Raw genomic sequence first — 21,580 nt, 5'->3', positions numbered from 1 at the left:
GTAGGAAGAATCCAATGGCTGGATGTTAAGAAATGTCCAAGAAGGTTGAGGAATATTGCGAAATGAGATTCTCTAAGCACAATTGTTAACAGAAGGAAGAATGGGAAGCATTTAAAGAGACCAGGATGGATGAACACAGAACTTGCACACATGATAACAAGAAAGAAAAATATGTTTATCAAATGGAAAGAGGGAGGAATATCTAAAGAAAAATATAATGTGGTCTGCAGAAACTGTAGGGCAAGTGTCAGAAAAGCTAAAGCTAATAATGAATTGAGACTTGCAACAGAGGCCAATAGCAATTTTATAAAAAAAGCATGTGGGGGGTATTTCCAAAGCAAAAGAAAAGTCAAAGATGCTATTGGATGCTTACAAGATGAAAATAGTCAATTGGTTAAGAATGATGTTGAGAAGGACGAACTTTTAAATTCCTATTATGTATCTGTTTTCTCTCAGAAAGTAGATGGAACATAAACTGATCTTCCGTGTACTATTGGGGGAATAAAAGAATGCAGGCTATCTATAAGCAGAGAGATGGTGAGGGAACACTTCGCTAATTTAAATGAATTCAAGTCTCCAGGTCCAGATGAATTACATCCTAGGATACTAAAGGAAGCAGCAGAGGTAATTGCTGAACCACCCGCAAGTCCCAAAAAAATTGAAAAAAGGGCAAATGTTGTCCCTATCTTCAAAAAAAGGAAGAAGGTAGGTCCAGGAAACTTCAGGCCTGTAAGCCTGACTTCTATACCGGCAAAGATCTTTGAACAAATTATTAAACAGCATATATGCAAGTACTTGGATGAGAATGGAGTAATTAACCAGAGCCAGCATGGGTTTGTAACAAACAAGTCATGCCAGACGAATCTAATCTCCTTCTATGACAGAATCATCGACTAGGTTGATCAGGAAAATGTGGTGGATATAGTATATCTTGACTTTAGCAAAGCATTTGACAAAGTATCTCATACTATACTTATTGAAAAAATGACCAAATGTGTGATTAACTAGGCAACTGTTAGGTGGATTCACAATTGGCTACGTCATCGTACTCAAAGAGTGGTCATAAATGGCTGCACATCCAAGTGGAAGAATATATCAAGTGGGTTACCACAAGGCTCTGTCCTAGGCCCAGTGTTGTTCAATAATAATAATAATCTTTATTTGTATAGCGCCAACTTATTCAGCAGCGCTTTCAGGCATGGATAAATGCAAAACAATACAACAATTGCAACAAATACAATGTGAGGTACATTTGGTTAGACACAAATGGGTTGAGGGTGGTACAGGAGGTGCAGGGGTTGGGGAACACAGGCAATAGGAAATTTCGTGTACAGATCATTTATTAGAAGGCAAACAGGGTGGGGCACCATAGGGAGGGGCGAGGGACTAGGTCAGGAGATTTGGTATGCTTCCCTGAAGAGGTGCGTTTTTAAGGCGCGTCTGAAATTTCGTGCATCGGGAATTGTCCGGATGCCTTGGGGTAGAGCATTCCAGAGGATTGGTGCTGCTCTGGTGAAGTCCTGTAGGCGAGCATGAGAGGTTCGTATTACAGGGGTGTTTAGTCTGAGTATGTTAGCCGATCGGAGTGAGCGGGCTGGGTGGTGTACTAACAGTAGGGAGGTTATGTATGGTGGCGCAGCGCCATGCAGAGCTTTATGAGTGAGGTAGAGGAGTTTAAATTTAGTTCTGCAGTGGATGGGCAGCCTATGCAGCGACTGGCATAATGCAGAGGCGTCTGAATAACGACTGGATAGAAAAATGAGTCTAGCTGCTGCATTTAGTATGGATTGGAGCGGAGCTAGTCTAGTGCGGGGGAGGCCAATGAGTAGCGAGTTGCAGTAGTCAAGCCGGGAGTGGATGAGGGCAACCACGAGCATCTTTAGCGTGTCCGTGGTTAGGAACGGACGTATTTTAGCAATATTTCTGAGGTGCATGTGGCAGTTCAACATTTTTATAAATGATCTGGAGGAGGAAATTGATGGGAAACTGATCAAATTTGCTGACGACACAAAGCTAGGAGGGATAGCTAACACAAGAGAAGAGAGGGAGAGTATTCAAAAAGATCTAGAAAACAGTGGGTTATCTAGAAATACCATTCTGTTAGTCGCTTGAACAGTGGGCGGCGACTAACAGAATGGTATTTAACAAGGAGAAATGCAAAGTCCTACATCTGGGAAAGAAAAATGAAAAAAAGCACATACAGAATAAGAGGAATTAGGCTAAGCAGCAGCACATGTGAAAAAGACTTGGGTATATTAATAGATCATAGTCTGAACATGAGTCAACAATGTGATGCATCAGCCAAAAAGGCAAACCCAACTCTGGGATGTATTAGGAGAAGCGTAGAGTCTAGATCACGTGAGGTAATTATTCACCTCTACTCTTCCTTAGTCAGACCTCTTCTGGAATACTGTGTCCAGTTCTGGGCACCCCACTTTAAAAAAAGACATTGACAAACTGGAGCAAGTTCAGAGAAGAGTTACCAAGATGAGGTCCGCAAATCATGTCCTATCAGGAACGGGTAAAGGATCTGGGAATGTTTAGCTTGCAAAAAAGAAGGCTGAGAGGAGACTTAATAGCTGTCTACAAATATCTGAAGGGCCGTCACAATGCAGAGGGATCAGCCCTATTCTCATCTGCACAAGGAAATACTAGAAGCAATGGGATGAAACTGCAAGGGAGGAGACACAAATTAGATATATATAAAAAAAAAACTTTCTGACAGTGAAGTGAGGTGGTGATTTCTCCTTCAATGGAAGTGTTCAAACAAAGGCTGGATAAATATCTGTCTGGGATCATTTAGTGAATTCTGCACTAAGCAGGGGCTTGGACCCGATGACCCTGGAGGTCCCTTTTAATGCTACCATTCTATGATTCTATGATCATAACTTACAAGTCCAAACATATCAGGATGTGAAAAAGATGACAGCAATGTTTTTCAATGAGAGTATAGTGACGAAATCCTAAAAAGGGATTTTCCATGATAACTACTTTGTCTTAACTACAGTTCTCCCGACTGTTGATGAAAAAAATTCCTGGCAGTAAACATGTTTTTTTTCAGTAATATTAGCACCTCGCACCTGGATAAGGCCCAATGTCCACTTGCACGCACGGATTCCACTGCTGAATCCCGCAACAGAATCCATCTGTGCCTGCAGACTTAGACAGGAAAATACTTTTTCTTACCTGTCCAGATTCAGCGCGGGTCTCCTCTGTGCCACCTGGATCTTCTTTCTCCAGCATGGCGATGCGTCCGGCATGCCAGCCAACGTGCCGGACACATGCGCAGTGGATTTTTTTCCTTTTAAATCTCCTGCTTTCTAGGGATCCGCAACATGTCCACAGTGACAGCTGTGGCTATGCCGTGAATCGGACAGCTTGCATGGATTTCAATGGAAGCCATCCCGCCGGATCCGCAGAAAAATAGAGCATGCTGCAATTCTTCCCATGTGCACGATCCGCACACTGTGTGGCGGTGGGGGGGGGGGGGGGGTGGCGCCGCACTGCAGATGAGGAGAAAGAACACATGACCGGCTCCATCGCCGGTCATGTGTTCTTTCTTCCGGTGCTGTGGAGAGTCGTCCACACATGCAGTGCAGCCGTCTTCTTTATGCAGTAACATGGGCGCATCGGCACCCGGATGCGCCCGTGTGACTGAGCCCTTAGGCTTAACTTGACATTGAATTGAAAACCTACTAGGCTTCTAGATAGGGTAGGGAGGTTTAGAGTTGCTAATTCAATCTCAGTGTAAAGGCCAACTAGAGTTATAACCCCGTTTATAGGTTTAGTGCTTCTCTCCAGTTAAAAGTCTTGCATGAGATCTGAGTAAAGATCACTTGCACAGTATCTATGATACTACGTTAAAATATTATGTTCTATCTTATCACGCTTTTCCCAAGAAATCCATATGTTTTCACAAAACACTTTAAGCTCTCATGTTAAATGATAAAACGAAGGGCCAGACTGACGTAGATTTTAATCTTGTCCCATGGTGTTTCTATTACTTCCATCCAAGACGGGGTTATAATAATAAAGAGAATGGGCTTTGAAGTAAAATTGGATCCATTACACTTCAAATCACTAACAAACGGAAAATCTATCCAAAAGTATACAACAGTGAAACATAAAAGCTGTATTGTATCAACTAAGAAAACACAATGAAAAAAAATACACAAAATATTTAAACAGTGCAATTTTATTATTTTCTTACCACAAATTCACTTGAGAAGAAAATGCAACAAGTACACAGTGGAACGAGAAAAACACGTACAAAACAAATGGCTTTGGTGGGAAAAAAAAAAACCAAGAAATTCCCATAAATAAATAAATAACTTTGGATGTTGTCAATACCAATCCGACGAGCAGACAATCAATAGTTATACAAAAGACAACAAAGTATTTAACAAGAAGCAAAGAGGAAAAAGTTGGTGGTTTAAGTACCAGGTAAGAGCAGAATAACACTGTACAGACACTATGTGCCAACAAGTTTATACAAAGTAGACAGGATGGTGTGTGACCTGCCGGGTGGATGGCCTGAGAAAGTGACCTCCACAGCTTCTTATTTTACCACTGCGTGTAATTAAAAGTACAGGTCTTGTTACACCGGCAGCTTCGTATGAAGAGGCTGCAGTCTTCCTTCCTGGTCTTCCTTGACCTTTACACTGACTCCATTACAGATGTATTTTTACCTTTGCAGCATTGCAACCTGAGTTTACCCCTAGCATCTCTGTATAGAAATAAGACATTGATACAATAGAGGTATTTGGGCATTCCCAGTCTTTTTTTTTTCTCCAATTTTCAGGTAATGTTCTAAGAAGAACCCGCTTTGTAGGACATCTTTGTGCTTGTCACTTAATAATCATTACCGAGGGTGCTTCATCAGACTAGCTGCTAATGTTTGTGCCTTGAGTGGGAGATTTAGGGGCAGCAGCTGTGAAGCATATCTGTGAATAGTCACATTTAGTATGGCTGCAAGGAAGAGCTCCAGCCGGGCATTCTTTACCCTTTCTATGAACCGGACACTCCAACTCCACTTTCAGCACTGACAATATTTACATCACATTGGCGATTAGAGACGGTCTATTCAGAAAACAAGTTCAACTCCTTACAGCTATTCTGTGCTCCGAGTATCTGTTGTTCAAAGCTTGATGAAGGATTATTTACTCTCTGAAGGTAGAGTTTGTGCTGAAAGAAGTATCTTATTATTGCATTGTCATCACAGACAACTCCTTTAATTGGAGAGATACCAAAGTGATCGATTGATCAGCATGGGTTCAGCTCCTGAGACCCCCAGAAAATACTGAGCTGCAGGAGAAATGTAGAATTACATGTGACCAGTCAAATAAATGGTGTCCATGTAATATAGTCTTGTTGCTTGTTAGTAGCGCTCTACTCTGGCTTATAGAGGGGGGGCGTCCTGATATGGAACCCACCTCTATAATGTTCATATATTCTAATAAAGCATACGGAAAGAAGTTGATAAGATGACAAAATTGCCATTAGTGGTAGTCTGGTTGACATCGAGTTCCCAATTCTCACATTTTGCTATTGAATATAGTTCAGGGGAAAGATTTTAGTTTTCTGTTCCATGTACTTTTATCACACCAAAAATATGCAAATCAAATGAATGCATGCATTTTTTCGATGAGGTAGTCAGTGTGTTTCTCAAATGCACTCAATGTCGCATTCAATGAATGGATGGTCATTTTGTCAATTCAGCAACCTTGACTCATAGCCATAAGTAATGGTAATAACTCTTGGGTTCCACACTCTGCAAGTAGATCAGTCTGCAGTACTGTTTTACTTTTCTACTCAAAGTTTTATATAAAATTTATATTTTATGGTCTGGAGACACCATGCATTCTAGTCACTGCACGCGCGCCTACACCTGAAGCGCGGCACATGCACAGTGTCTGAAATGCGGTGCATCTACAGTTCAAGGGAACTGGAGACATTAATTATTAGGCAAGGGGCAGAGTTTCAGCCAAATGAGAGGGTAGAGAACTTGGACCATTCCTAGCGAGCAGAATAGCTATAGGATAGCTTGCAGTTAATTTGCATACTACATGCCCCATGTGAAGTTTGCGATTCCAAGGCCTTGGCAGTACTGTGAACAGAATTAACGGTATGCTTAGAATTCTCTTCATATCTCCCACCTATGGTTAGAATTTGTTCAGGGGGGGAGGAACGACTTAGAGACAGACTTAGTGAAAGTCTATATGGAAAGGGGTTAGCCAGATAGAAATGTCTCTTTAACTCAGTGCACAAAGAATGCGACAAATTAAATGACAAATCCAGCTCTGCTACATCTGCAATTGTAAAATGTACTCAACACCAATTTTACACAGTTTGCAATGCTGCATGCAGGTACCTAAATACACCGTCTTGAAATGTCATAGTGGTCTTTAAATATACAATCATTCAATTCAGGCCTTTCACATGTCAATACAACTACAAGCATTGTATCAGCATGCAGACAGCACAGGACAATAAATAGACACCTGGGAATGTAATAAAGTCATATATAAATAGGCAAATGAAATGGCAATGGATTCTGGGTAATAAGACATCCAATATTTGTTCACAGTTTTTCTTCTGGCTAGGTTACAATTGTGGTTTTCTGCTTTGTTAATGTTGAGAATGCATTAAACCGCGAGTTTAGAAATCGCCAGTGGCATGGCCCACTTGTGTAGTCTTATATCAAGATACGTGCGGCTAGAACTATATGCAGCTTGACATCTTTGCTACTTGGAACCCGCCAGCTTCCCCCACAGCTGGTGCTGACATTTCTATCTCCCTTGGAATCAGATGATAAACTCGTCCGCGGAGAGAACTGTCCAGATGGATTCAAGCAATGCAGACATATTAAATAGGCTCCTGGGGGTTCCAAATACAAAGCCAAAAATATTTTCTTTCTGATACATTTGGATTCTGATCATAAGGAGTTAATACTGACTTCTGAAGCACAAGAAAACAAAAAATGTATCTTCAGTTCAGAAAAATCTTAACCGTTTCTGCAGTCGGAGCGCCAGAATCCCCAGCTGCAGGAGGGCGAATGTAGGATTGGCAAACGTCTTCTGTTAAGATCAAAAGTCCTTTTGTCACGTTCATCTAAGAGCTGGCCCAGAATCTTCACAGCTGAGGTCCTCTGTGGAAGATAAAAGAGAGACAGCGGATGGCCATTAGTCTCATCTCTACTAACACGGGCAGATGTACAGAAAATAAACCAGAATCAAATCATCCATCACCCATATAATAGGCACAAAATGACGCGATAATCATATTACTAAATTCTAAATAAGATTAGTCACCTCGCACCATGAGGATTTCATAGTAACTTGTGACTGCTAGATTTGCTGCATTAATTAATGTGTAATGTATTGCTAGAAGCAATTCCTGAAACCACCAGAAATTCAATTCTCTAGAGAAGACAAGGAATTGTAAAGCTGGAGAAAGGGCTAGTCAACTTATACATTAGAAAGGGTCTTCTATGAATAATCTTTTCCTTAAATGAGGGATAAGATGGGGAGGATAAGCTAGGAGGGGAGAAATAGTATGGCAAGGGATGAAATAGGAAGGTATGGGTAGGATGAGATAGGATAGGTTGGGAAGAGGAAGAGAGGGAAGGTTAGAATGAGATGGGAAGGGTATGATAGGGTAGGATGGGGAGGAAGGGGGAGCATAGGATAGGAAGGGAAGGGGAGAATAGGAAAAGATGGGAAGGGAAGAATAGGATGGAAAGGAAAGGGGAGCATAGGATAGGAAGAGATGGGGAGAATAGGATAAAATGGGAAGGGAAGGATAGGATTGGCTGGAATGGGAAGGGATGGATAAAACAGAATGAGAAATGAAGGGATGGATATGATAGGATAGGAAGGGGAGAATAGGAAGAATGAGAAGGGTAGGATAGGATAAGATGGAAGGTGAAGGAGAGGATATGATAGAATGGGAAGAAATGGATGGATAGGAAGGGAGGGATAAGACAGGATGGGAAGGGGAAAATAAGATAGGATGGAAAGGGGGGCATATGATAGGGTGAGAAAGGGAGGAAAAGATAGAAAGGGATGGATAAAATAGAATGGGAAAGGAAGGGATGGATCAAAGGGGACAGGATAGGAAGGGAGGAATAAGACTGGACGGGAAGGGGAAGATAAGATAGGATGGGAAGGGGAGCATAGAATAGGAGTGCATAGGGTGAGAAGGGAAAGGAAGGATAGGATGGGAAGGGAGGGAAGTGAGGTCAGGGTAGATAGATCTAAAAATTCTGCCTTTACTAATAGCTATACAACATGTACAGGGCAGAAGGGAGCTGTCAGAGCTGCTGCAAGACTGTCCCAGTAAGAAGCCACACAGACAAACTCGGGTTATCATAACTCAGTTGTCCATGTGCTAGCTCAAAACAATAGTTTGGGTGACTTCAAATGATACAGATTTGCAATTTACAGCACATGCTCAATCTCATTCCTTCAATATATAAGGGTTTAATCCATGGTGAATCCACTGCACAATCAACATGTAACACAGACAACGTAGCCCTACTTTGCTCTCAAGATCAGTTCTAGTCCCTGTGTTCAGACCTCGTACTGACCAAGGTACGTTACGTCACAGTTCACAGGTCAGCAGGGGGAGTGCTGATCTACTGCAGAGACTGCTCATACGAGTTGTCTCTGAAATAGATTAGCATTCCTTCCTAGCCAGTGAACAACGTGACATTCACTGATCGGGCCTGGAAGAAGAATGTGAGGAATGCAGCCTTCATAACAAGCTGGCCGGCGTGTGGTTACCTGGGGGTACTGCAGAAGCTCACAGTGGAAAAGATGTGATAAGGAGACTGACGGGGGAGGAATAGGCGAGTATAGAATTTTTATTTTTTTTTTTAAATGACAAACCCCCGTTAACCACTAAACTATATACTGTTTCTGTTCTATATAGAATTTTTTAGTGTTCCTCATTTTAAGGCCTCCCGCTACACTAGCATATTTGGGGCCGTGTGCCGTCTGTAATAATCCAGGGACAGCACATAGTCTCATTTTAGGGCTATGAGGTCATGAACACTGATTTTTTTAAATTTTTTTTTTAAACTCACCGAATAATCTATTCTTTCCTGTATCATGGATGAGAAATAGAACATGCCTAATACATGTCAATGTGCTGCCTGTCCATAAATCGGACAGCACAGGGACTGTTGTCCATGTGCTGTCTGCTGCGAGTTACACCCAACTCACACACATGGGAAGTTTGTTGGAGGCTTAAAACACACATATTTTTCTAATGAACGATCGTACATAAGGCTTTAAAATGCTAAATCTGTCCCAAGGTGACAGCATGCAAGCATAATCATATCTTCATTTAGCACCAAGTCAGCTGGATTACATTGAAATGAGGTTACCTGCCCTAACCCTGGTTCACACAGTTACAAAGCCTTTAAAGAACTGGGATTACAGGTCGGCTGACCTTCAACATTCTAACCATGAAGTCACACCTGCCCTATGAGGTTAAATATGAGGAAAAAACAAAAAGTTTCATGTGACAATTCCCCAGCTGAAGATTATTAATCATAGCTCAGACTTCTAAGGAATGAAACAAAGCTCAGAGAAATGAGTAACAGAAAGGCAAGGCCTTCACGGGGTTAACCCTTACTGACGCAGATGAGGAATCTATTGTTTTCTTTACACAACTACATGGAGTCGGAAACGTGTGTGTTACTGGTTGAAACACTTACACATGCTTGTGATAAGAAATGTTTGCCGAAACAAAAGAACATGGAGAGGGGTACGTCACAGCAGTGCCTCTGGAGAGTTATGTACTGTATAAGCAATAGTGAGGAGGAGGGTGAGCATGGCCAACACTCAGGCCAGGAGCTCCCTTTATATGGCCATGAATGTGACTGTCTGTTCCTGCTGAAGGCACCAACATTTTTAAGACTGACTATTTTGTGTAAGCCGAGCTCCTGAACAAGGCAGACTACATGTAAAGAAAGACCAGGAATTTATCATAGATAGGGTCTTATTTGCCCCTATTACCCACCAAACTGGCTGTATCAATATTATACTTCACTCACATAGAATGCCTGTGTAATAAAGCTCAAACTGCATGTAGTAAATAATTATTATGTAAATGGTTTTCCAGATTTTCGCCCTGTCAGCAGCTGATTGCACGAGGTCTTGTTTCTATGATTCCCTACAGTCAAGTACTATCGAAGGGGAGCCACTAAGTGAATACTGATTTTCCCTGCATTGCAGAACTCCCATTAAAATCAATGGGCATCCACTGTTTCCAGTTGATAGCTGAAGCCCTTTAAAGAGCTATGTTGGACATGGTTAGCTACGGTAATAGATTGGAAAAGAAGAAAAGGATGCTTTAAAGGCGTTTTCTAAGTTAACTATATAAAGTCAATATACTCACCATGGCACCAGACTACCGTTTCATCAATCTGGCACCACAGCATCTTAAAGGTGGCCAGAAGTATCGCAACATCCCATAAACCTGTCACATGATCTTATAATGTAGGTTCACAGAACGTCACTGATGACATCCCTGTCACGCCTCCTATTGACTGCAATGGTCACATGGGTAAACAACCCACATGACCGCTACAGGAGCAATTAAAGAAGGCAATGAAGGATGGCAGTAGCATTGGAGTAGCATCGCAACACACAGGGAAGTGAGTATTTTTTTCACTGTCGACCCCCCCTTACCTCCCACTGCCACCAATTTTAATATATTGGAAAACCCCTTTAAGACAGCTAGAAAATCATTTTCACTTTAGTCCCCTCACTCCTGTGAATGCATATGGACTTTTTGCCACCCCAGGCCTAGCCATGTCAGCTATTCTAAATTACATAATTGCATTTCAGTCCTTAAAAAGGACCTTTCAGGCCCTCTGACAAGCAAAGCTTGCTTTGCTTCTAGATTCCCACTCACTTGCACCAGATTCCATTACTTACAGAGCTCGTCACTAGTCTTCTATTAGGTTGGAGGTCTCCATTGCCCAGTATCAATCAAACGTAACGTCACATTTCCACATTTGAAATCACATGCACACCATTTCCATTTGAGTGGGAGATACAAAGGAAATGTAATATTACATGGCGCCCATTCCGACAAATGGATGACCACGTAATACATAGTCAGGACAAGTTGGCTAGAGTAGGAGCCACTCGATCTTAGCAGCTGTCCACTTAGGCTGATAGATAGCGTCAAGTGAGGGGTCTCCCCAGTAGATCTATTTAAGATGCTCTTCAGCACTACATGATCAATTATGTATTTCCCAATGAAAATTAAGATTTGTAATGGGCTGACCTTTCTAAATATTAAAAATAAAATTCAACCATATTTTATCACCATAGCACACAGGTATTATAAATATTGTAACAGATTCCCAGCAGTTAAGGACCCCCTCGGAGGTCTAGATGCTATACTGTGCCCAACAGACGTATTGTGACATTTGTTAGAATTGTTTCTTACAACATTAATCTTACCAAGCCAGTCTATGGTGCTTTAAGATGGCAGATGTTTCCATGTGCTCACAAATGCCGTGGGGATAAGCGAGTAAGGTACTGTAGTTATGCTGTTCCACGCATCAATTGTCGGGTCATAACAGTCCAATGTTTTGCACCTCTGGATTCCAAAGTAGCCTCCAACTACAAACAGTTTATTGCCCGATGCTACAGCATGACAGCTCATTCTTTTGGCCGTCACATCTCCAGCTTTAGTCCATTGATAGGTCTCACTGTTGAATTTATAAGCTGAACAGGCAGAAAATTCAGTATCCCCACCCATGATAAAGATCTGGGTTCCCAGAACAGCTGCAGCTGTGTAGCGCCATGGCTGTGGACAAGTGGCTGGTACACTCCATCTATTTTCAGAAGGATCATAACATTGAACCTTAGGTAACTTATCGTGGCTAACACTGGTCCCCCCAAAGGCAAATAATTTAAGCTTTGCACTAACTACAGCAGCATTGCTGACACCTTCTCGGAGAGGAGCTACCATGGTCCACTTGTTGGTTGCTGGGTCGTACTGTTCTACTTGTTTTAAGGACACTGATGGGGATGCAGGGAGTGAGCCGGTTGCTGCTGTATGCCCTCCTACTACATACAAACAATGTTTCAGTTCAGCAGACCCATGGCCAAATCGTGCCACCAGCATTGGCGCAGCCTTTGACCACTCTTCATGAAGGGTGTCATAGACCCACACATCCTTCGAAACACCATTCTCAGACCCTCTTCCCCCAGTGATATAGACTTTGCAGCCAATTGCACATGCACTGAATTCTTTGCGAGGACTTGGAATGTCTGCCTTGGGTATGATTTCTTTTGCCTTCTGGTCAACAAGGTATAGTTTATCACACATGAAAGTCTGTCCGCCCAGGAGAAACAAAGCATGCCCAGTTTTACGAGGTTTTGCACACATACTTGTCACTACTCCATCATTTTGCAATATTTTTAACTTGCACCTAATTGCTTCTTCTACGAGCTCTTTGCTTTTTTTCTGCTTAATGATCAGTTCTTCCATGGCCACATTCTCCATGAGATATATGGCTGGTAACAGGGCTAATCGTACAGTCTGGAGCAGCTCAGGTAAGTAACAGTGACGTTTATTTAGATCATAGTTGATCCAGTTCATTGCCGACTCATACACCATCCTCTCGTCTTCAGTTTCCAGTTCTTCATGTGCTAAGAGTTGGACAACAAACTCTTTGGGTAACTGTAGAAAGTCTTCAGTTTTGCAGATGGTTTGGAAGTTGGTAAGGCACATTCTCCAAGACAGTTCGTACAGCTTAGTACATTGATGGGCATCGGAGAGGAGAAGCATGCCTAAACAGTTGGTTGGATGAAGGTTCTTCTCTAAAAACTCAGCACATGCATCTCTAATGTCCTCAAATTCTAACATATCTCCAGCTTCCAAAAGAGATTCTGCATTTTCTTCATTTATAATGACTCTGGAGGAATATGCGTAATCCAAAAGGAGTTCTAAAACTTCTGGGTGGATAGCGCTATGAAAGTTCACCTCATTGGCTTGGCTTTCTTTAAGACCTCCGCTAAACATTGCCTCAAAGTAGCGACTGCAAGCAGCAAGGACAGCACGATGGCAGGGAAAAGACCTGTTTCCCGCCAGTAATAAGACATCGGTGAAGAGGCACTGCTGTCTTAAAAGATTAAGATGTGTTAGCACATTGTCAGCATATGAAGACTTGTGGAATAGGTAGATATTCATAGAGCCAGTGCTGGCTCTGGACTTGCGGTTCTCATGTATGCTGACTGACATTTTGTTCACTCCTGTAAGAGACAAAACAACAGATGTATAATTAATCATTCAGACAGAAGAAACAGCAAATTATCCAACTTCACTTTCTATGCTTACTTGACAGCAGTCCCGTCCTTAACATAGTATGATTCCAATCACTTTGTGGGATGAGCCAAAATTTCTACAAATGCGGCCAATCCATTCACAAGGGATTAGTACCATTCAATCTGCAATAATATTACTTGTCACAACAAACTAAAAAGCTGTCAGAATCGGATCAGTGTGTGAAATGAATGCAACAATTGTCTATATAGAGTACAACTGCACTAAACTTAAAGTACAAAACATATAAGGTTTACAGATAGAGCTGCTAATAGAATTCACAAATATCTATATAAATAAGTGAAGGTGTAATAGTACTGGAGATAAGTCATATCAACGAATGGATCACAGGGTCAGACATTTTTCTTGGACTTCATGTCAGAAACCACTTTGAAGAACACCAGTACTCTCAGCTTAAGCCTGCTTACAAATAATACGACATTATATACATAGGTTGTCGAGTTAAGAATTCCCTAATAAAGTATTTGAAGATGAGTTTTCGGAAGTTAATAAAGGGGAGTCCCACGTTCAGGACCCTCATCTACTAGTGAAAGCAAAGAGCAGCTACAAAAAAAGTGTCTCCCGGTGAATGAACAGGTACTGACTTTAATAGGCACCTTGTAATGCAGTTCCAGACATCAGCTCACCGCATGGATATTCCCCGCCAGGTGCAAGAACACCATCAATATCAGTAGAGACAACACTCCAGCACTTCTGTGGATTACAGCATAAAACCAGTGTTTTATTTCAATATCATTAAGTAATATGATCTTTCAAAATGATGCTTACATGTTTTGAACAAAGTTCTTATTCATAGCATGTTCAAAACATGTAGGATTAATTTTGGAAGATGTTTTAATATCATGATATTTAAATAAAATGCTGTTTATATGCTGGAATCCATGGAAGTGCTGGAGTTTTGCATCCACAGCACTCTGTAATCCTGCATTTGGCCTGTGGAGGTGCTATAGGGAAATTTAGCACTTTCTGCTAGATTCACCTAAGTATTGCAGCTGGAGGTCCCAGGAACGGGATTAGTTCATCATCGTTGGACCCTTCTACAAAAAGGAATTATTCCAAGTGGAAATTCACATTAAAGGAGTTGTCCCAAGATATCAACCTTTCCCCTATTCGAAGGACAGCAGATTAAAGGGATTCTGTCATTTAAAAAAAATTCTATATTTACTTATTCTTACCCCATCAGTCTACTTACCAGATCTTCACTTCCCCTATCTTCTCCTGTCTCTCGCAGTCTGGGGGGGGGGGGGGTCACTTCACCTCCAGCTGGCTGATTCTTCTCCTTCCTGTGAGGTTACGTACATTCACAGGCAGTCTCTTTCCTGCCAGCCAATGTACGTTATGTCACAGTTTACAGGGGGAGTGCCGATCTACTTCAGAGACTTGCGATTTACTTCATGTGTGCTGTTTCTGAAATAGATCAGAATTCCTTCCTAGACAGTGAACGCTACAACACAGGGACCTGACCTTGACTGACCCGCAGGAAGGAGAATGCAAGGGATGCCAGCTTCATAAGAAGCCAGCCAGCATGCGCTGAGGGGACCGCGGGGGCACTGCCGAAGTTCAGTGAGGAGAAGATGTGATAAGGAGACTAACAGGGAAGAATTTAGGTGAGTATAGAATTTTTTTTTTTTAATGACAAAACCCCTTTAAGTAATCAGTGTAGGTCTGACTGCTGATATCCACACTATTCATGAACATGAGGGTCCCATGTCCCCTGTATGAATTAAGCAGCGGTCCAGCATTTGGCCTGCTGCTCCATTTCCCTCTAATGGACTGCCGGAGAATGCCAAGTGATAAACTTGTCTTGTCTTTGGCAATACTATAGAGATGAATGGATCGGCAGTGCTCATACGTAACCACTGCTCTATTCATATGGGGGAGAAACAGGAGCTCCGTTCTCAGCAGTGAAACCTCCCCTGTCTCTGACATTTATCCCTTATCCTGTGGATAGGGAATAAACTGATATCATGGGATAATCCCTATAAGATTTAATAGCCATTTAACAAGCACAATTCTGAAGCAGGCAACTTATCTTGATTTCACCTATTTCAATTACCATTTTTGCTTTTTTCCTGTAATTCAAGAATAAACATTTATAAATAGTAGTGGATTTTACAATTACTACATTTTTCTGCTGTTTAGATGTTATGCTTCATACTTTCCCTAATGTGGTATATGGGTGAAATAATTAAACTAAATTATTTTCCACCCGCTCAACAGTCTTGTAATACCAGTTAACCAGCATCTTTGAGATATACAGTAGACCTACACTGGTTTCCCTCCTGACACCTCCATATGTCACATTCAACTAAGTCACTTTACATATGTCAGCGTGCAGATAGCCCAATCATAACAGAACACCATATCTGATAGCTCTGATGCACCCGGGATAGAAGAGCAGTTGGCCCAGACACTTGCATGTGTTGAAATGAGGAAGCATTGATCACAGAGCTGTTCCTTGTAAATTAGTAGAGAACACTGTGGGGCGCAGTACGTTGAGAAAGACCAAAACACCAAAATGTGACAGGTCAACAGCTGCACAAAACATTAGGCAGGAAATACCATTGTGATCTTAAGTTTACTGGGGCTAACTAATTAAACATCCTCACTGCTGAACTTCCTGCATTCTACATACTGGACAGGAGCCTACTTAATGATAGTCAGGATGGAGATTATTAATGGGTTTAAACAACACTGAAGATAACTGACCAAGAAAATGGTTATGGCAAGAAGGAATAATGCCTCTACAGCTCCACCTATTGGAAGGCAATATTCTTGCAAGTCTATGTCACACCTTTTAACAAGCCTTGTAACAATGAATGCAATATAAGCCAAAACCAGAATCTTCTCCAAAAGGTAAAGATAACCATCCCTCTGGAGAAGACTCTGGCATTAGCTTATGTGTTAATAGTCATTGTTATATGGCTTGTTAATACATCTGACATTGACTTGCAGGAATACTGCCTTCCAATAGGTGGCATTGTAGACGCATTGTGCCATCTACCCATTTGCATATTTCCCAGAGGAGCATGCATGACCTTATAAGTCTCCTGACCCCTTCTAGGTGTTCTCCCTAAGGAAAAAACGATACCCTTTCTGACCCAAGAATATGGTCGTAAATAGGGTTCCTTGCAGCCAATATGCGGCATTGTTCCAAGGGCATACCATCCTTCTATACAGGATTTGTCAACCTTCAATTGTATTATAATCTTTGCTGTTATCATTGTACGCTTTAAGATGCTTTTATGCGGAATGATTGATTTAGAAATTGCTGGATCATCCAAATTTGAACAATAATCATTTAGTGTAAACATGGCCAATGATTGGATAATGAATGGTAATTTGTTCGCTAATTGTTCAGTTTAAACATCAATTGGAGTCCTATGGTTCTGTCTGAATCCCGTTTTTAGCGACATATATGTGACTCTGGGATGTAGAGTGAAATGCTGTGTGAACACAGCCTTATAGGTGTCTATGAAAGGTCATATTGATGGACCACTTTAAAAGTTACATTGAGTTCTGGAGTTGGCACTAAAAGTAAATTAGAAGTAGAATAAAAGTCTACACAGTTTTATCCATTCATGTATAGTGTTAGTTTTTATTGATCTTGCATGACTTGATCCTGTTCTTGGCTCCTGCATAAAGTTATAATATGTTCATGCTCGGCCTAAATCTGGAAAAAGTGAACTATAAAGAAAACAAACTTACAAGACACTCTGTAAATTGCACGTATAATTATATTGGTAGCTAAAGGTAGCAGGATATTCAAAGGGTTGGTTCGGGACTAGAAAAAAATGGGCTACTGTGTTTTCAGAAACAGCGCCATCTCTGTCCATACACTGTGTCCAGTATTGTAGTTTAGCTCCGTGAACTTGAATGTGGATGAACTGCAATACAAAACACAGCCCATAGACAGACATGGCGCTGTTTCTCGAAAAACTGTAGACTCTATTTTTCAAGCCCTGGTCAAACCCCTTTACGGCACAGTTCACCAGACCCTTGGCTTCAGAATGCTAAACTTAGTTATATTTTTCACTGAAGGCACACACACACATTCAAACAATGTAGTCAATAACCACATGATTTTCAGGGCATACTAATGTCTATCCATTGTGATGAGTAGAAACAAAATTCTGCAATATGGTGAGAAAAATATCTATTCAAATTAGAAACAGGACTTCTATTTACAGGAATATTCCTATATTACAGATTATACCATATCCACAGAATGTTTGTCCAGCTGTTTCCAAAACTCCCATGGACATCAATAGAGAGAACTGTGTACAAGCACAACCTCTTCACTATTTAAATCAGTGTGGAAAGCAGCCGCATAGAATTAGCTAACAAGATACATATGCCCCCTATTCTCCCTATTAGGTGGGGTTCCCAGATGTGGGATCCACACCCATCACATATTTATGGCATACCCTGTGGATAAGCCATAAATGTGTAAAATGGGAATATCCCTCTAGTAATGTGTTTTATCCAGTGTATCACTCCACCCCTATAACTGACACCCAACACAGCTGTCTGAACCAGGGGGTGAAAGCCATACAGATCACTGGAAAGAACATAAAAGGAATGTAAACGAGTTTTCTCCCAGCTCCCTTAGAAGAATGATTGCAATGCCTATTATTTATAGAGTCCACACTGCACGTTTCTTCCACTGCCAGACAGCAATTCTAAGGAAAGCAAAGTGTGTTCTGGAAGTTGACGCTTCTTTTGTGTTGCTGAACTGTCATTCTGTTCAGGAGTTAATGAAGAATAAGACATTGTGTGTATATGAGGATGAACTCATTGCAAGGGGGAAAAAATGAGTATCTAACTTCTACATTAAACTAGAGGAATTAGCTGACAGCATCTACAGCCCTTGCAGGCTGGAAGGAATGTACATGCATTTCTTGACTTCAAGGATTCCTTTGAAAGGTTGTCAAGACCAATCAAAACTGTGAAGTACATGAATCAGTCACCCTTTCGTGTTAAAAAGGACTTAGAACAGAGAAAGGGAATGACAACATATTCTGTAATTGCTGATCAAAGGCTTTCTTTGACATGGTTGAGACATGAGTTAATGTGTACTGTATATTGATATAATGTCTTTTCAGTGTTACACTTATATCTATGCATTACCCTATAGTGTATGATTGTTGGACCTGGAAACAAAGAAAGCAAGTACAATCTATGTTCGCGTCTCTGGGCTTTTATATATGAACCATAGTTTGATATCCAACCATGAAAAACAATAGAAAATAACATGGGAAATAAAAGAGTCCCAGGACCGCAGCTCCCTGTTAATGTAAATGAGCACATTAGATTGGCCAGATGTAGCAGGGATGATTTTGCTATTTATTACCACTCATCATGATATCATAGACCTATATGGGAATTAACTGTATATTATAAGACAATGATCCCCACAGTCTTGACCTAATAGGAACAGTGTTCTTAGGAAGATCCAAAAAACATGTCTTATGACACAATCTAACTACTAGAAGTTGAGCAGCATCCACCAGCATTGTTTAGTACCAGGCCCAATTAAACACTTCTAGACTGCTATACAGCCACAATCACCAGCCTTTCAATATGTGCACATATTTCATCAGCTCCTATAATACATGAACATGCATTGCACAAACAAAGCGCCCTTCTCCACCGCACATGGTACAACACCACAATGGATTTATCACATATTCTGTAGAGCCAATGTGCATCTGTAAGCAGCGCTCTTCTGAGCCTCAGCTCATGGTGGGAACGCGCTTTTAGCCTAAACGAACATGACAGCTGAATATGCAGCACGTGCAAGGAGCATTAGGTGTATCCAAAGCCGTGTCTATGAAATTATTTAATGCTGAACCCTAGAGCACACAAGTCCACACACTGCCAAGTATTTTCTGTCCAAGATTGCTAGTAATTAATTTGCAATAGTAGACGTTATGGAGCCAAACAGTGCAAACTATTAGCTCCCCTTGTCTGCCTGATCTTTCTATGTTGCAGTATACAATGTTGCATTATTATGCCATCTGTAAGGAATTATGAAACAAAACAAAATGTAGTTACATACTGTATACGATGTACTACTAATAGCAACATAGTATAAATATAAAAAACTACTAGAGCAACACACAGAAGTTAACCTAATGTACTAGCTATGGCACAAAGATGAGTGCATGCAAACATGAACATAGCTCGGAAAAAGGACTACCTAGACATTGTATTTGTGATGTACAGCATAGCAGAATATGTATGCACTATATAAAAGAAGTAAACTTGATTTTTTTTATTTTTTTGTGTGTTTTGATATTTGCAGGCACCAAGTTTTCTGCAAAATAAAAACATGGAATAGTTGGTTCATGGGGTGCAGGTATGCTGGGGGTGGGATCATTAAGGAAGCATTTCCTGTGCAGAACCAGCTGTATACACAGCCCTGATCCCTGGCCATGCTGTCTAGGAGCAGATCCACAGTACTGGAAAGCTGAGCATGGGAACATAACAAGCAGAACACACAGCGCTTTTCATTCAAATATTGCTCCTCCCTACATTGGAAACACAAGTACAGGACAATCCAAAAGTGCATCGCAGTTACCATAACAATCACAAAACTGCACTTCCCTACTTATTACAATGGTATTGCCAGGAGATTATAGGCAGCATTGAAATCCAATAACTAGTACCATTTATGCATGGTTATATGTAGCAGAGCAAATGTATTGACTTTGTGCATTGCAATAAATCACCAAGTGAAGACAATGCAGTAGCTTTACATGCAGTCCTATGAAAACACATTATGGTATAATAGTGTATGGTGATAATAAATCTGCTATATTTGCAGTTTTAGTGTGTTTGAGCATGCATTACATTACTGATTGTACCCTATATCTTTATAACACAGCATTACTTTACTGCTTGCGCCCTATATCTTTATAGCCCAGTAGCAATGATCACTAGCATCAATAAGTCATTTTGACTCATGGTGACCATATGAATAGTGTTTCTGCAGCATATCCTGACTTTACGAAGTACTAAAAGTTATTCTGTATGTACATGACTACTCTGCCTACATATAATACATACAGTCCCAAGTATGAAGCACAACATACATAACAACAAAAATACTATTTTACTGAAAGAGTAGTAGATGCTTGGAACAAACATCTGGCAGACATGGTTGAAAAATCAATAATAAGTGGATCTAAGCATGCCTGGCATAAGCATAGAGAAATAATATACGGGCACATGAGATGGATCATGTGGTCTTCTGCCATCAATCCTCCATGTTTCTAGGCACTTACCCTCAGCTCATGTCACTATTCCTGATGTAGCAGTGCGGACTGTGACAATCGTGTACTTGTTCTAGTCTTTGCAAGACCTTAGGAAGCCTCTTCCTGCAGCTGCCCAGTAATCCGGGGCACACAGATGATATTCACTAGGCTTCCTGGAGGGCACATGGACTGCAGGCGGAGGTGGGGCGAGGACATGCCACACAAGAGGGGTAAGGAGCAGCCTGCACTGAGTCTGAGCTTGTGGCTCACTGCAGCCTGTCTTCATTCACACAGAGGTGTTAGAGGCACAAGGAGGAGGGAAGGCTGGATGAGCACACCCACAGCGCAGAACTACTCCTGCAGGAGGGGCCGGGGTATGCTAATACACCCCAAACTCTTCCTGAATGAGGACAAAGGCATTGCCAATAGCTAGCAGCGTGCCTGACTGAGGATCAGCCCAGGCACATTCTCATCTCTGTATCCAAGACCTCCAGTATAGCACATGGAATGCCAGATCATACTTATTTATCTATTTCCCGTTGCTTATATAGCACCAACATATTCCTCAGCGCTGCACGTAGATTGTCATCACTCACATCAGTATAAAACACAACTCATTTTGCAGATTAGACAGTAACTTGTAAAGTGCAGGACTCGGGAGCACACCCTTGTCTAGGGGCACAGGCAAGTGGTTTCAAGCACAGTGGACCAAGGCATCTTTAACCAGGGGTTTTTTAATGCATTTTTTGCAACAAAAACTCTTTGGCTAGATGTGAGCAGGTCAGTATGAAATGTGAAACACACTGCAAACTGTGTTTTTTGTAGTGTTTTCTTACTTAGGTTGCAATTAGTGCAGAATGGAGGCTTTGGGGTTTTTGTTCTGCCCTTTTAGCCTAGGCTTCTCTATAGGAAAAAGTGCCAGAAATGATGTGTATGTTGTGAATAAGAAG

The 21,580-nt window shown here is 41.3% G+C and overlaps 1 protein-coding gene across 1 annotated transcript; it reads right to left on the bottom strand.

Annotated features, from left to right (window-relative positions):
* Positions 1-4,177: 4,177 nt before the first annotated feature.
* On the bottom strand, positions 4,178-20,921 carry ENC1 (ectodermal-neural cortex 1). Its single transcript, XM_066602902.1, has 3 exons — positions 20,661-20,921; positions 11,481-13,280; positions 4,178-7,147 (listed from the first exon to the last, which is right to left on the bottom strand). The coding sequence occupies exon 2, from the start codon at positions 13,267-13,269 to the stop codon at positions 11,500-11,502; it is 1,770 nt and encodes a 589-aa protein (XP_066458999.1). The 5' UTR covers positions 13,270-13,280; positions 20,661-20,921; the 3' UTR covers positions 4,178-7,147; positions 11,481-11,499.
* Between the last annotated feature and the right edge of the window lie 659 nt (positions 20,922-21,580).

The sequence above is a fragment of the Eleutherodactylus coqui genome, chromosome 5, assembly GCF_035609145.1.
Source record: "Eleutherodactylus coqui strain aEleCoq1 chromosome 5, aEleCoq1.hap1, whole genome shotgun sequence".
NCBI classification, from domain to species: domain Eukaryota; kingdom Metazoa; phylum Chordata; class Amphibia; order Anura; family Eleutherodactylidae; genus Eleutherodactylus; species Eleutherodactylus coqui.
Note: the sequence above shows the minus strand (reverse complement) of the source record. Positions and strands in the feature narration are given on the sequence as shown.